The sequence below is a fragment of the Lipotes vexillifer genome, unplaced genomic scaffold (genome assembly GCF_000442215.2).
Source record: "Lipotes vexillifer unplaced genomic scaffold, Lipotes_vexillifer_v1.1 scaffold611, whole genome shotgun sequence".
Taxonomy (NCBI): Eukaryota; Metazoa; Chordata; class Mammalia; order Artiodactyla; family Lipotidae; genus Lipotes; species Lipotes vexillifer.
Window position 1 is genome coordinate 1,986,130 of NW_006785619.1, and position 13,246 is coordinate 1,999,375.

General features: G+C 58.9%; 1 protein-coding gene across 1 annotated transcript in view; it reads right to left on the reverse strand.

Annotated features, from left to right (window-relative positions):
* The window catches only part of PIK3R5 (phosphoinositide-3-kinase regulatory subunit 5), a 28,244-nt gene that overhangs the window by 1,122 nt on the left and 13,876 nt on the right, over nucleotides 1–13,246 (reverse strand). The window contains exons 5-15 of the mRNA XM_007457832.1: nucleotides 9,929–9,998; nucleotides 6,808–6,982; nucleotides 6,061–6,214; nucleotides 5,329–5,412; nucleotides 4,375–5,068; nucleotides 4,088–4,256; nucleotides 3,664–3,789; nucleotides 3,037–3,165; nucleotides 2,786–2,879; nucleotides 2,440–2,516; nucleotides 32–125 (exon numbers count right to left, since the gene is read on the reverse strand). Of these exons, the coding sequence (XP_007457894.1) occupies nucleotides 32–125; nucleotides 2,440–2,516; nucleotides 2,786–2,879; nucleotides 3,037–3,165; nucleotides 3,664–3,789; nucleotides 4,088–4,256; nucleotides 4,375–5,068; nucleotides 5,329–5,412; nucleotides 6,061–6,214; nucleotides 6,808–6,982; nucleotides 9,929–9,998 (1,866 nt within the window). The remainder of the gene's footprint in view (nucleotides 1–31; nucleotides 126–2,439; nucleotides 2,517–2,785; nucleotides 2,880–3,036; nucleotides 3,166–3,663; nucleotides 3,790–4,087; nucleotides 4,257–4,374; nucleotides 5,069–5,328; nucleotides 5,413–6,060; nucleotides 6,215–6,807; nucleotides 6,983–9,928; nucleotides 9,999–13,246) is intronic.

The window sequence follows — 13,246 nt, forward strand, 5'->3', positions numbered from 1 at the left end:
CCTCCCCCTCCCCCTCCCCCTGTCCCCTCACCTAGGTCCTCCTGCTGCCGGCAGGCCTTGCTGAGGTTGACGGAGGTGCAGACCTTCTCCATGTTACTCCAGCGACTGCGTCCACTGATGGCCCCCTGGGAAGGCAGCAAAGCCAGACCCTCTCAGCGGCATGGCCCCCGGTGCCTATTGCCTTCTCTTTGAAGAAACGGCTCCAGAGCGGCCAGCGACAAGGCGCCGCCTGCAGCCAGCACACCCAGGAAGCTCGCTCTCATTCACCCGAGCCTGCCAGCTTCCTTACCGAGAGCCCCTTGACCCCTATATGGACCTTACTGGCTCCAAGGAGGAGCATCAGGTCACTGGCTTGGTCCACAGGTCAGCCTGGAGACTGGGTCGTAGGGTGCGAGTGCTGAGACCGTCTCAAGGGGTGGTCTGAGGATCCTCTGAACCCCGAGTGAGGGAGAGAAAGGCTCACGGGCAGGGGGTCCCAGGCAGAGCTGGGCCGGAGCCCCCTCTTTGGGTCTTTGTCTGAATGTCTCTTTCATCAGGGACCTCCGTGTTGCCAAACCCACAAGCACTCTCAGTCCTCGGCTTGCTTGACCTTACAGGAGAATGCCATCCTGTTCACTCCTCCCCTCTCCTGGGCGTCCGTGGCGGCACGCTCCTGGCTCCCCCACCGCCAGCCTGGCTGGGGCCTCCGCTTTGCGCCATCACCCTCCTCTGCCCGCATCACAGCACGCAGGTCTCAGGAGCTTCTCCTGGGGCCTCCGCTCTGTTATTCCTACTTTCTCCTTGAGGGAGCCCCACCCATGGCCCTTTCTCCATGACCACCTATACACCCATCTCCACATTTCACCTCTGAGCTCAGGCCCACCCTCCCACTGCCTGTTCTGGTCTCTCTCTCCCTCTCGAACCCACTACGCCCCACACCCACTCCCCCCCTGGAGCGGGGCTTCTTCTGAGAAAATGGTCCTGTCAGTCGCAGAAGGCTGAAATCCAGGAGTTGGAGCCCCTCCTTTTCTAATCCATCCCTAAGCCCTGCTGCTCATGTGATTCACATATAACCCCCATTCCTTTCCTCCCTAGTGCAGGCTGCCCATGTTTCTCACCTGGACAACCACGGGAGCCTCTGACTTGGCTTTCCCACACCCGCTGGGGTCCCCTCCGATATTCCCCACAGAGCCACCAAAGGGGCTTCCAAACCTCAAATCTGATCCTGCCACACCCCAAACTGAAAGCCCTTCACAGGATACCCATCGCTCTTAGGACGAGGACAAAACTCCTCTCACTGAACCAAGGCCCTTGGCATTCCAGCCCTGCCAATTTCTTTAGCTTCACCTCATCATCCTTTCCCCCTCACTGTCTCTGCTCCAGCCCCTCTGGTCCTCCTACAGTGCCCTTTGATGTTCATGTTCTCTCTCACCACAGGGCCTTTGCACATGCTATTATCTCTACCTGGAGGGCACGTCTCTCTTCTTTTCCTACCTAACTAACTCCTGGTTTTCTTTCCAACATTGACTCGGTGGCCCTTCTCAAGGAACCTTGCCTAACTTTCTTCACTGGGTTGAACAATCCCCTTAAGGGTTCTCACAGAACCCTTTACCTCTCCTTTATCTGTTCGTCACAGTTGTAATTATACATGTTGTGGCACTGTCTAACCCCTCCAGACTGTAAGAGCTTTGCTCACTCTCGTGAACGCTCCTGTGCCATGAACAACATCCGGGACTCAGTGGGTGTTTAACGAACACCCGGAACACAGCACCCAGTGAGCGTCAGTGCCCCTGCCCACTTCCTCGGCCTCTACATGGAAAGAATCCTATTGTCTCTATCCCACCAGCCCTTTTGTTGCCTTGTCATCACTTGCCACTCTTTAACATGACCTTGGGCACTTTTCGTTTCCTTGTTTATTGTCTGTCTCCCTCCTCTAGAGAAGTTAAGAGGGAGGGCCTGGCCCAGCACAGAACCTGACGTGAGTAGGTGCTCAATAAATATCTTTCAAATTGCTGAGGGAGGGAGGGAGGCAGGAGGCTGCCCGTCCGGGAGGTGGGCCGGTCGCGGCCCAGAGCCGGGGTGTGCTCAGGGGCTCCCCCCACAGCTCCCCTCACACCAAACCTACTGCCACACCCCCACCAGGCACAGCAGTCGCTGGCCTGTCCCTCACTCTGCCCCATTCTCACCCCCAGCCCTGAGGCCAGGCCCCGGCGCTTCACGGAAGGGCTGAGCACGCTCAGCAGTGGGGAGAACCCGGGGCAGGGGCAGCTTTGGAGGCAGAGCGGGAGAGGAAGTTCCACCGCCTCTCCTTCCCCCCCTGCTCTCAGCATCCAGGAGAGCCTGCGGAGACTGCCCCGCGGCCTTCCAGCTTAAAGAGCGCCCCGGGAACACAGGAGGCTGGCTCTGGGGAGGCGGCATGGGGAGCAGATCCCGGGGGGGAGGGGCCAGCATCAGTCTCACCTTGCTGTAAACAATCTGTAGTGTTAGAGGGATGGCCTCCCGGTCACCATCAATGCCCAGTCGCTTGCTGCCAGGACCTGTGCCACACACAGACAGACCCTCTGCTCCTTCTAATTCCAGTGCCCTTCACACTGGAGGCTCTGCCTCCCTGCCCGCTTCTTGTCCCTCCTGCCCCACCGCCCTGGGACCCCTCCTCCCCAGGGCCCCAGATCCCGGCCCACCTCCCTCTAGCTCTACCTGCAGGGGCCCCACCTCCTGGCGCCCTCTTGCCCCGCCACCTCAGGGTCCCCCTCTCCGGTGTGACACCCCCCAGCCCTGCCTCCACTGGGGCTCAGGCAGCGCCCACCCGAAGCCTTGATGGCGCGTGTGGCAGCAGAGTGACCCAGCTCCAGGGAGTGGATGAAGATCTCTGTCGTCTTCTCCCCGGTGATGAAGGTCAGCTGGAGAGGGCGGGAGCGTGGGCGTCAACGTGAACCCCCAGGAGGGGCCCCCGGCACAGGCTCCTCCAGCACAGGGCTGCTGGCTACCCGGGTGTGGGAGCAGCCCTGCAGCTAGTCTGGGGGAAGAGGTGGGGCCAGGCGGCAGGGCAGGCCTTACCTCGGTCTGATAGACCTGCAACAGCACCGGCCGGGCAGCGAAGCGGCAGTAATAGAGCAGCATGTCCGCCAGGATGGGCAGCTGGGCAGGAGAGCCCTCCAGGGGCCGGGACTCAGCCTTCAGAGACTGCTGTGGGTTGGGAGGGCCGAGCCCGAGCCCGAGGGCCAGGTGGACAGAGAGGGAGAGAGAAAGGGAGGATGAGAGGAAAGAGACAGACGTGCAGACACACAGAGGAGAGACCCCGAGGCAGACAGGGCCAGGGAGGGGCACGGTGAGATGGGAGCAGGAAACAGAATGGTCAAGGGAGGACCCACAGCCTGGCCTCCGCCCCTCCCTCACTGGCCCATGGGCCGAGCTAGACAAAGCTGGGGGTTGAGGAAGGGAGCTGAAGCTAAGGCAACTGGACCCTCTGGGCCCCTCCCTCTCGGTGCGGTGACCCCTCCCTGGGGCCCCGAGCCCTGGGTTCAGCTCAGCCCTGCTTCCACCCACCCTCCTTGCTCGGTCCCAAGTGAGCCCTGGTCCTCCAGTGGGGCCGCAAGCTGGATCCCCCTAACTAGGGCCTTCAAAGTGAGGCTGGGTGACCACAGACAGGGCCCTCCACGTGCACCCAGGAAAGGGGCCGCTTACCTGGCACAGGACTTCAGGGGGCAGGTGCATGAGGCCCAGCACGTTGCGCTCATACCAGGGGTCAAGCATGCCGAGGTAGTGGGAGATGTCATTGGTGCTTTCCTCCCAGGGGGCTGCACCCAGCTCCTGGGGCGGGGGCGCGAGTCATTCCCAGCCACCCGGACGCCTGCCACCCTAGCTTCGGGGCCCTGGGTGGCACCTGCAGTCCCACCCTGAGCTTCTCTGCGCCCTTGGAGAGGTCTGACAACTCTCAGTCCATGTCACACAGCAAAACGTGCCCCCGCACACCGTCCGGGGCGGCAGGAGGCGGCGGCCCCTAAACACAGGGCTGCTGGTGACTTCCGACCAGCCCCCTTCCGGGGACTGGGGCCTGCTTACATCTCCTCGCTTTGCCGCCCTGCTGGGCCCAGGGCCGGGGACCTACCGCAGGGCCGGGGTGCCTCGGGGAGTCTGTGGGGAGCGGCGGCGTCTGGCCCCGAGGGGCTGGGCTGGCGCTGGCGCTGGCGCTGGGCCCGCAGCTCCGCTTCATGGGCACATAGAAGAACTGGAGCTTGAAGAACCGTGTGAGGAGCGGACGGTTGCTCTCCAGCCGCCTGCTGAGAGGAAGATGGTGAGAAGGGAGGCCCTTGGTCCCTCTGGGAGCCCAGATGCCGCCAGCAGCACGCCGCTCCTGCTGCCCAGGGCAGACCGATGCCCCGTTCCGGCTCTCACCGCAGCTTGCTGTATGCCCGGGCCACCTTCCCCGAGATCCGATCGGAGCCGAAGACCACGACTCGCAGCGTGGAGGCCCTGGGGTCCTCCTCCCCGCTCAGGAAGGGGCAGCGGCGCTGGTGACGGGAGGCGGGGGCCAGGGACCAGCTGGGCAGCTGGGAGCCGAGCTTGTGCTGGGGCAGGGAGCGGGAACGCTGGGCCCGGGAGGGGGGCTGCGCCGGGCCAGCCAGGGGGCTGCAGGGGCTGCAGAGGCTGCCGGCCCGCCGCAGGGGCGGGGCGCCGTCCGGGCCGCCCTCCGGGGTCCGGGAGTCCCTGCGCAGCACCAGCTGGCTGGTGCTCTTGAAGAGTTTATAGATCCTGTTGAACTGCCCGGGCCTGTGGTGGGCCCGGCGCTCCTGGCTGCCAGGCCTCTTGGGCCACTCGAACGAGCTGTCCTGGCTGTCCTCCATGTAGCCGCTGTCCACACCGTCAGAGAGGCCCGAGACAAAAGAGCTCAGCAGCCGGTGGGAGAGGCTGGGTCCCGAGGCCTGGGATGAGGCAAGGGACAGGGTGGAGTCGTGCAAGGCTGCCGAGCTGGTGGAGAGCAGCGAGTCCCTCTCGGCACGATGCCCCTCGGTTTCCACGTCCTCCTCGTCCCCCAGGATTCCTGGTTGGAGCAGCTCCTGCTCCTTGAGCAGGATTTCCTGCAGGACGTCTGCAGGGAAGCAAGGGGAGACGCCGTCTGGGTGTCCGAGCCCTTGGAACCCCTCTTGCACACCCTCGGGCGGGGTGACAGGCTGAGACAGAATGAACTTGGGGAGCAGAGGGCAGCCCAGTGCCCTGCCCCCTGCTCTGCTCAGAGCCTGCTCAGGTGGGAGGGCTGGCAGGGGGGTGGGGTGAGGGGCAGCTGCAGAGGAATGAGAGCCTGGGCAGTTTGTGGGGTGGGCACCACGAGGGCCCCAGCGGGCTGCTTACCGAAGCTGTCCTGGTTCCAGCTGTAGGTGTAGCACCTGGCGACAGGGATGGGGATGGTACGGAGCTTGCCAGGTTGTGCAGTGTCTGCAGGAACGGGGGAGGGAGGGGCAGGAGGTGAGGGCTGAGTAGAGGCCTTGAGATGGGCCAGCCCAGACACCCCGTCTTGGAGGAGAGGCCAGAGTTGCGAGAGGACCGGTACAGGACACGCAGCCGGGTGGGCCGAGGCTGAGTTGGAAGCTGGGATGCCTGGCCCGCAGCCAGAGGGCTTCTCTCAAGCCCACCAGGTAGATGCCATGCCCTTTTGTGAGCTGCACGAATGTGGCCCAGTCTCAGCCTCTGCGCCTCTGGTTCGAACAGGAGAACCATGGCACCATCTCATCAGGCATCCCTTCTTCTATAATAGACGTTTCCTAGACCCACTGGGGCAAGGTGGGCCATGTGACTAAGGTGGCTCAAAGGGGTACGTTGTCTTCCTTGTGAGAACGAAGCCTCTTGCCCTTGATCAGCACTCTTTTCTTCCTCCCCCAGGCCGCCCCAGTGGTGATCTTGGCAGCCCAACCCTAACCCTGCAGACGGGAACTGCACCCTCGGGGATGCTGGAGCCAGGAGGTGTCAGAGAACCTGGGTCCCTGAATGATTATGTGGAACAGAAGCACCAGGCCGACCGGGGCTGCTCACCTGGGGGGCTGCCGGGGCCACAGGGGGAAATGGGCCTCACCCCCAGAGCCTCACCTAAGGCACCAAGGAAGCCGGCTTTCTCCCCCACCGCCTGCAGCTTGGTCCTGAGCCACTGCCGGGCCTCAGCTGCATCCCCGATGCCAGATGCCAGTTCCTGTGCTTCTGCCGTCTCCATGAAGATGTCCTCGAGCTCTGCCAGGGTCTTGGACTGAAACCCAGGGGGAGGCAGGCTTGCTCCCGAACCACGGCTCGGCCGCCCGACTTCTCAAGCTCCCGGTGACCAGTCCGTCCCCAGCCTCATCGCCTGCCACCACCCACGGCTGAGCAGGGAGCCAGGCCTCTCACTCAGCCCCTATTCTCCAGAAGTGGTCAGAAACAAAGGCCCAGAGCCAGAGCCCTGCAGAGTTGGGAGGGACTTCAGAGCTCACCGCTGTGGCCCACAGAGGGGAGGGCGCTGCCCAGGGCCACACAGCTGACCTGTCACAGAGCTCGGACTAGACCCCAGGGCTTCCAGCTTCACTCTAAAGCTCAGTCCTGTACCACCCAGCCCACGCTGGATTCGGAGGCTCTGTGTCCAGTCCCACTGTCTAGGGTGCCACCCACCTGGGTTAGGACCCAGCACAATAGAAACCTCTCAATCAATGAGGCCAGCCCTCCAGCGACTTCGCCGCCATGTCACTCGGGGCGAGGGAGGCCAATGGACCCAGGCCTCGGAGAGGGACCAGAGAGGGGACACTGCCTTTGCAGAGAGGTGCTCTGCCGGGAGGGGGCAGTGCTGAGCCCAGGGTCCCAGACACATACCTGCAGCTGGCAGTGCAGACCTGGGAGGTCGCAGTGGGCCCCAAAGGTGGCCTGGAAGGCGTGCAGGAGCAGGGTGGTGTAGGCGCTGTGCGGGGAGTGCCCAGGCGTGCTCAGCTTGTCGGCCACGGTGAGGAACTCGGCCTGCACCTCCACCGGGTTCAGCAACAGTACGGTGCTGGGGGACACAGAGGACCGGCCACGGGTACTGGGCGCAGGGGCGGGGAAGGGCAGCCACAGAGCCCACGTGGGCCGGGAGGCCAGGAGAGAGGCTGGGGGCTCAGGGGTCCCAGTTCCAAGGGGAAAGCTTATGATCTACTTTTGAGTAGTTTTCAGCTGGGGTCTTCAAAGACCTTTTAAAAACTGAACTCGGGACTTCCCTGGCGGTCCAGTGGTTAAGACTTCTCCTCCCAGTGCAGGGGGTGAGGGTTCGATCCCTGGTCAGGGAGCTAAGATCCCACATGCCTTGGGGCCAAAACCCGTCCCCCCCCCCCAAAAAAAACCCACAGAAGCAATACTGTAACAAATTCAATAAAGACTTTAAAAATGGTCCACATCAAAAAAATCTTAAAAAACGGAACCCAATTTTCACAAATAAATTCTACCTTAATTTTTACATAAAACATTTTTCCTACAGGATATTTGAGCAGATGCAAGATGACGCAGAAAAGGATTGTATTTTAGGTGAGCTGACTGGAAGTCAGGCGGTCATTTTGGGAGGGGACAGCGGGACAGCCACATGCCGTCGTTGTGGTGTGGCCTGAAATTTCAGCCCGAGCCCTGCTCCTCAAGCCAAGGGCCGGGGTGTGGGGTGGCATCTGCCAGGAGGAAGGGGAGTGAAGTCAGGGCTGCATCTGATTCCTCTGCTTACAGGGGATGCCCTTTCTAACCTGCCAAAGCCATCACGCAGGCCAGCATCGGGCTGGCGGAGGGAGTGTGCATCCAGCCACGCCCCACCCCCGCCTCCTCTTCCCCTGGACCCTGCGCTCCCTCTTGATGCCAGTGTTTAAATGTCTTCATCACGGAAATTTCAAACATACACACATGTTAAGAGAATCGTGAACCCCGAGGATCCATCACTGAGTTAACAGTTATCATACGTCTGTTCGCATTTCACCCCGGCCAACCCCCGATCCCTGCATCTTCTCGAAGGTATTCCAGCCATCGCAGTATTATACCTGTAAAGGCTTTTAGTATGAACTGCTCACACTTGCTCTCGTTCTCTCACAGATCTGTGCTGTGTTTAAACCCAGTGCCAAGAAGCACCAGGCAGGTGGCCTTCCTGCCAGTGTCTGTGGACAGAGGTCCCAGAGCCGGCCCTGTGGCCAGGGCTCAAGAATGGGACCAGGCTCTGTCAGAGTTCCCAGGGTTTAGGGAGGAACTCATTTTGATTTCTCTATTTGTGAGAAAAGGGGGTCGGGCTCAAGCAAACGGTCCCTCACTGAGCTCTCCTCCTTCACCGACTGCTGGATCATCCCCTTATGGACATGCATTGAGCTCCACTGTATACAGGACCAGGCCAGCCACACCCGGGCCCTCACCACCTGCACCTCCGCTGCACGTCTGTTCCCAACCTACAGAAAACCAAAGCGAGACCGACTCACTGCTCGTAGCTCTTTCTATGAACCTGTCCATGCCTCAGTTTCCTGATCTAAAAAAAATATCTTCTTTCTCGCAGGGTTAACAAAAGGCCTGTATGATGGGAGTGATGCCTGCAACAGTGCCAGGGCTCCGGAAGCACCTAGAAGGGCGCTGGTGATAATCCACCGTTCACCTACCTCAGCCCTCTGGCAGGGTCCTGCTTACTTACTAAGCCAACATTTACAAGACATTTTTTATGCCCTTTCTGTCTCTCTCAAAATCTACCACTGGCTTTTCTGTTTGTTTTTACCGAGAAGCAACTCAACCAACGTTTGCTCAGTGAATGTGCTGTGAACCCCTCAGACTGAGGATGGGGGGGGGGGTGACTAGAACTTCTGAGCTGGTGGAGGCTGGGGTCTTCAGGTGCCCACGTGCTTGGAGGCTTGCCGGAGGGTCCTTGGAATGGAGGCTTCCTCTCTAATGCCTTTCCGACAGGCGGGGACCCAAGAGTGGGTAACAAAATCACTTCAGGGATTCACAACCAGAACAGCCTTTTAAGTGAAATGGACTAGAGGAGATCAGAGCTCATCCTTGGGAGAGGGTCTTTCATTTCCTAAAACTTGTCTCAGCTCTGTGTGTGTGTATGTGTGTTGTGTGTGTGTGTGTGCGTGTGCGTGTGTGTGTGTGTGTGTGTGTATACACCAGGCTTTCATATAAAATGCATTTTTTATTGTAGGTCCCAGTCAAAAAAGTTTGGAAAAACGCTGTTTTACCATCAGACAGAAAGACATTATGGAAAGAGCCTCGGCTTTTGAGGAAGTCTAAGGCTCAAATCCTGACTCAGACACTTACTAGCTGAGTGTCCTTGGGGAAGTTACTTGGCCTCTCTGACCTTCAGTTTCCTCATCTAAAAAATGGGGGTAAAGTAAGGTAATGTATGTTCGCTCAGCACCTGGCACAATCAAGGCAGGTGGTTTTTGGTTTTTTTTGCGGTACACGGGCTTCTCACTGTTGTGGCCTCTCCTGTCGCAGAGCACAGGCTCCGGACGCGCAGGCTCAGCGGCCATGGCTCACGGGCCCAGCCACTCCACGGCATGTGGGATCTTCCCGGACCCGGGCACGAACCCGTGTCCCCTGCAGACTCTCCACCACTGCGCCACCAGGGAAGCCCAAGGCAGGTGGTTTTTTTTTTTTTTTTTTTTTCTTGCGTTCTGCGGGCCTCTCACTGTTGTGGCCTCTCCTGTCGCAGAGCACAGGCTCCGGACGCGCAGGCCCAGCGGCCACGGCTCACAGGCCCAGCCGCTCCGCGGCATGTGGGATCCCCCCGAAACGGGGCACGAACCCGCGTCCCCTGCAACGGCAGGCGGACTCTCAAGCACTGCGCCACCAGGGAAGCCCAAGGCAGGTGGTTTTAACCTTTTCCTTTTTTTTAAGTCTCAGACCCATTTAGGAATCTGATGAAAGACCCTTAGCCCTGAAAAAAGAGGCTGTGCACAAAACATGACCCCACCCCCCAAACTCCTCCCTCCCCAAGAGCACTCACACAGTGGAGCTGCGATGACTCCTAGTGGACAGGCCCTGCTCGGCCCTCACCAGTCGCTGGTAGGAGATTCCTGTGGTCAAAAGAACAAACACAAAAGAACAGTTCACGGACTTACCTGTTACTTCAGCAGCCATGGCCCTGCGCCTCGCAGGAGCCTGGCACTGGAGAATCTGGCTGGGAGTGCCCGGATGAGGGTCAGGACAAGGGGCAGATTAGGCCCATTGCCACCAGGGTCTTTAACTGTCTGATTCCCAGGCCCCACACGCCCTGCAAAGCTTCACTCTTCAGAGACTGCAGGGCAGGGCACCCTGGGAGGAGACCGAGGCCCCTGAAGCAGCCGGGTCTCCTGCTATCCAGCTGGTCCTGGTTCTGTCCCCGCAGACCCGGTCCTGGGTGACCTCCTGCAGTGGGTGTGCCAGGCACCCCTCAGCTCAGCCTCAGCTCTGGCCAGCCCCCAGCCTCCCCCTCAGCCTCCCGGCCCTGCTTCCCACATGCTCTCGGGGGGGCCCTCAGGGGCCCGTGGTCCTGCCTGGCGCTGTCCCTCTCTAGGGCTGAGCCTCTGCACCAAAGACCCCCTCCCCGCCTTCCTCTCTGGCCTCATCCACCTCTCTGTCACCTCTGTCACCTCTGATTCAAATGTGCTGAGAAGAAACTAGCCAGAGTTCTCCCTTTGTCCCTGCAACTTGACTCAATTCTGTAGCTGGAAAAGTACGTATTCAGTTCTGCGTCAGCTACGGTGAGGCTGTTACATAATGGCTTGCGCTCCTCACTGATGAGGCCGGGATTCAGGGGGACAGGCAGCCTCCTTGTTAGAGCCTGGACATCGTCACAGGGGCCCTGCCGGGTGTGGACCAGGGTGTGAGCTGGGAGCAGAAAGGCTGCCCCTCGCAGAAGTGAAAGCCAAGACTGGGGTTAGAGACGGCTGTAAACAGAAGGGACGTGACTTTTGTTTAGTAAATGGCCGAACATTTCCAATTTATAGTATTCCAACTTAGGGCCTAATTTGCTTTGCTTTGCTTTGCTTTGGGGGCCTTTCACTTGGTGTGTCTTCCGTGTAATTGTCACATGTTTAGATGTTAATGTTACGTCTATTTTGACAGGCAAGTCCCTGAAACAGGGATTACTATGAGGACTCAGGACGCCATCTGGTGGCCGCTCACAGACATGAAAGAGAAAAGTCCCCTCGTGGCCCCCTCAACGCCCAACAAAGTGCTGCAGGAGTGTCCCCCGCACCCCAGTCTCCCCGACCCCCAAAACACACAGAGAGCAAAGTCTTCTCTTGACCCGTCACACTTTTCTTTTACCAGCTAATGGTTTTAACGGGTAACGCACGCCCTTCTGACCCGCTGCCGGCCCCGCCCCATTTCTGACCCTGTAAACGCAGGCCAGGCCGGGGCCACACTCCCGGGGGTACTGTTGACCACTTCCTCCTTGAAACCTGCTCTTCCCTTTAGTCTCCATGACGAGGAACATTCTCTAACATCCTCTATCTCTCCACCTGCGTATCTTAGGATGCTTTAATGGTCTCATTTGGGGATTATGGCATCATTAGCGCTGGGAGTTGCTGTTTGCTTGATTTTGTTGTATTAGTGGGGGACCCAGAGGGCGTTCTTTCCAGAGCTGGTTGGCCAGTGCTGAACAGCCCGGATTCCAGCAGCATCAGCTGAAACTCTCTACCCTTCTCCCAGAGACACCCATCAAATCCCCCTCTCCTTGGCTTTTTTTTTTTTTTTTTTTTTTGCAGTATGCGGGCCTCTCACTGTTGTGGCCTCTCCCGCTGCGGAGCACAGGCTCCGGATGTGCTCCGGGCGCGCAGTCTCAGCGGCCATGGCTCACGGGCCCAGCCGCTCCGCGGCACGTGGGATCTTCCCGGACCGGGGCACGAACCCGTGTCCCCTGCATCGGCAGGCGGACTCTCAACCACTGCGCCACCAAGGATCCCCCTTGGCTTCTCTTGCTAACGGACCTCCACTTATTGGGGAGCCTCAGGGCACTGGGCGCCTCTCCCCCTCTGACCTTCACTCCTTCGACCCTGGGCATCTAGGCAGACGGGAACGCTTTTCTGGGACTGGCTTTCTTAGATCAAGGCTGGCCCAAGGGCTGAACAAAATACCCACCTAGGCAGTTCCGTGTCAGGTCCTAATACGTAAGAAATGGAAAGGGCCCCCGCATACGGGCGAGGGATGGGTCCTGGGAGCTGGGAGCCGATGGTGGGCAGCCACGGTGAAGTTCAAACGCCTCGCCCAGGCACGTGAGCCCCTTTGTAACTGAGCTTTGTTTACCCACCTGAGCTTCCCCTCTTTTTCATTTTTAAAGTTGTTTTATTTATTTTATTTTTGATGGAAGTATAGTTGATTTACAATGTTGTGTTAGTTTCAGTTGTACACAACTTTGTGTTGTGTACAGCAAAGTGATTCAATTATATATACATACATATATACATATCTACCTATTCTTTTTCAGATTCTGTTCCATTATAGGTTATTACAAGATATTGACTATGGTTCCCTGTGCTATACAGTAGGTCCTTGTTTATCCATTTTATACATAGTAGTGTGCATCTGTTAATCCCAAACTCCTAATTTATCCCTTCCCCCCTTTCCCTTTTTTAAAGTGGTGACTAGAAATGGCCATTCTGCACAGGACAGCTGACTAGGACGACAGAGGATGCATGACAATCACCCTGGTGCCACCGAGCAGGAACTGGTACCACATTGACGACACTCTTACAGAACGTCCACGCTGAGGGCATGACACGGTGCCTGGGCATCCGTGCGGCGGGCAACAAGAACGTTGTCCGGGTTTGCTGGCTGTCTTCCCCTGAGAAGGTGAGCGCCACGATTCCACAGAGTCCTCAGGGCTAGCACGAGACAGGAGAGGCCCCGCCTTAGCTGCATTTCAGTCCCAGGAGGAGACGATGCTGTGCTCCTCTCCTGACCCACATCGGACCCTGACACAAAGCCTCCCAACAGCTGGCTTCCTCTTATGCTTTCCTCCCTTCTGGGGTCCCCTGGGCAGCAGTTTCCTGACCTTCATCTCTGCGACGGGCCTGGGTTCCAGAGAGTCTGTGGGAATCGGGGACTCAGGCCATGAGGCCTCAGCAGGCCCTGGGCAGGAAGGTGAGGCACGGCCTCAGGTGTGAATAAATCCAGGGTGGGGAGGATGTGGAGGGTGGGAAGGGGTGTGGCCTGAGCCAGGTCAGGAAGGCGAGAGGAAAACACAGGGGAAGGAAACCACTGGGCAGAACTACATGCACGCAGCGGGGATTTGGTTCTTGGCATAAACAGGCCAATGTAAAAAAAAAAAAAAAAAAAAAAA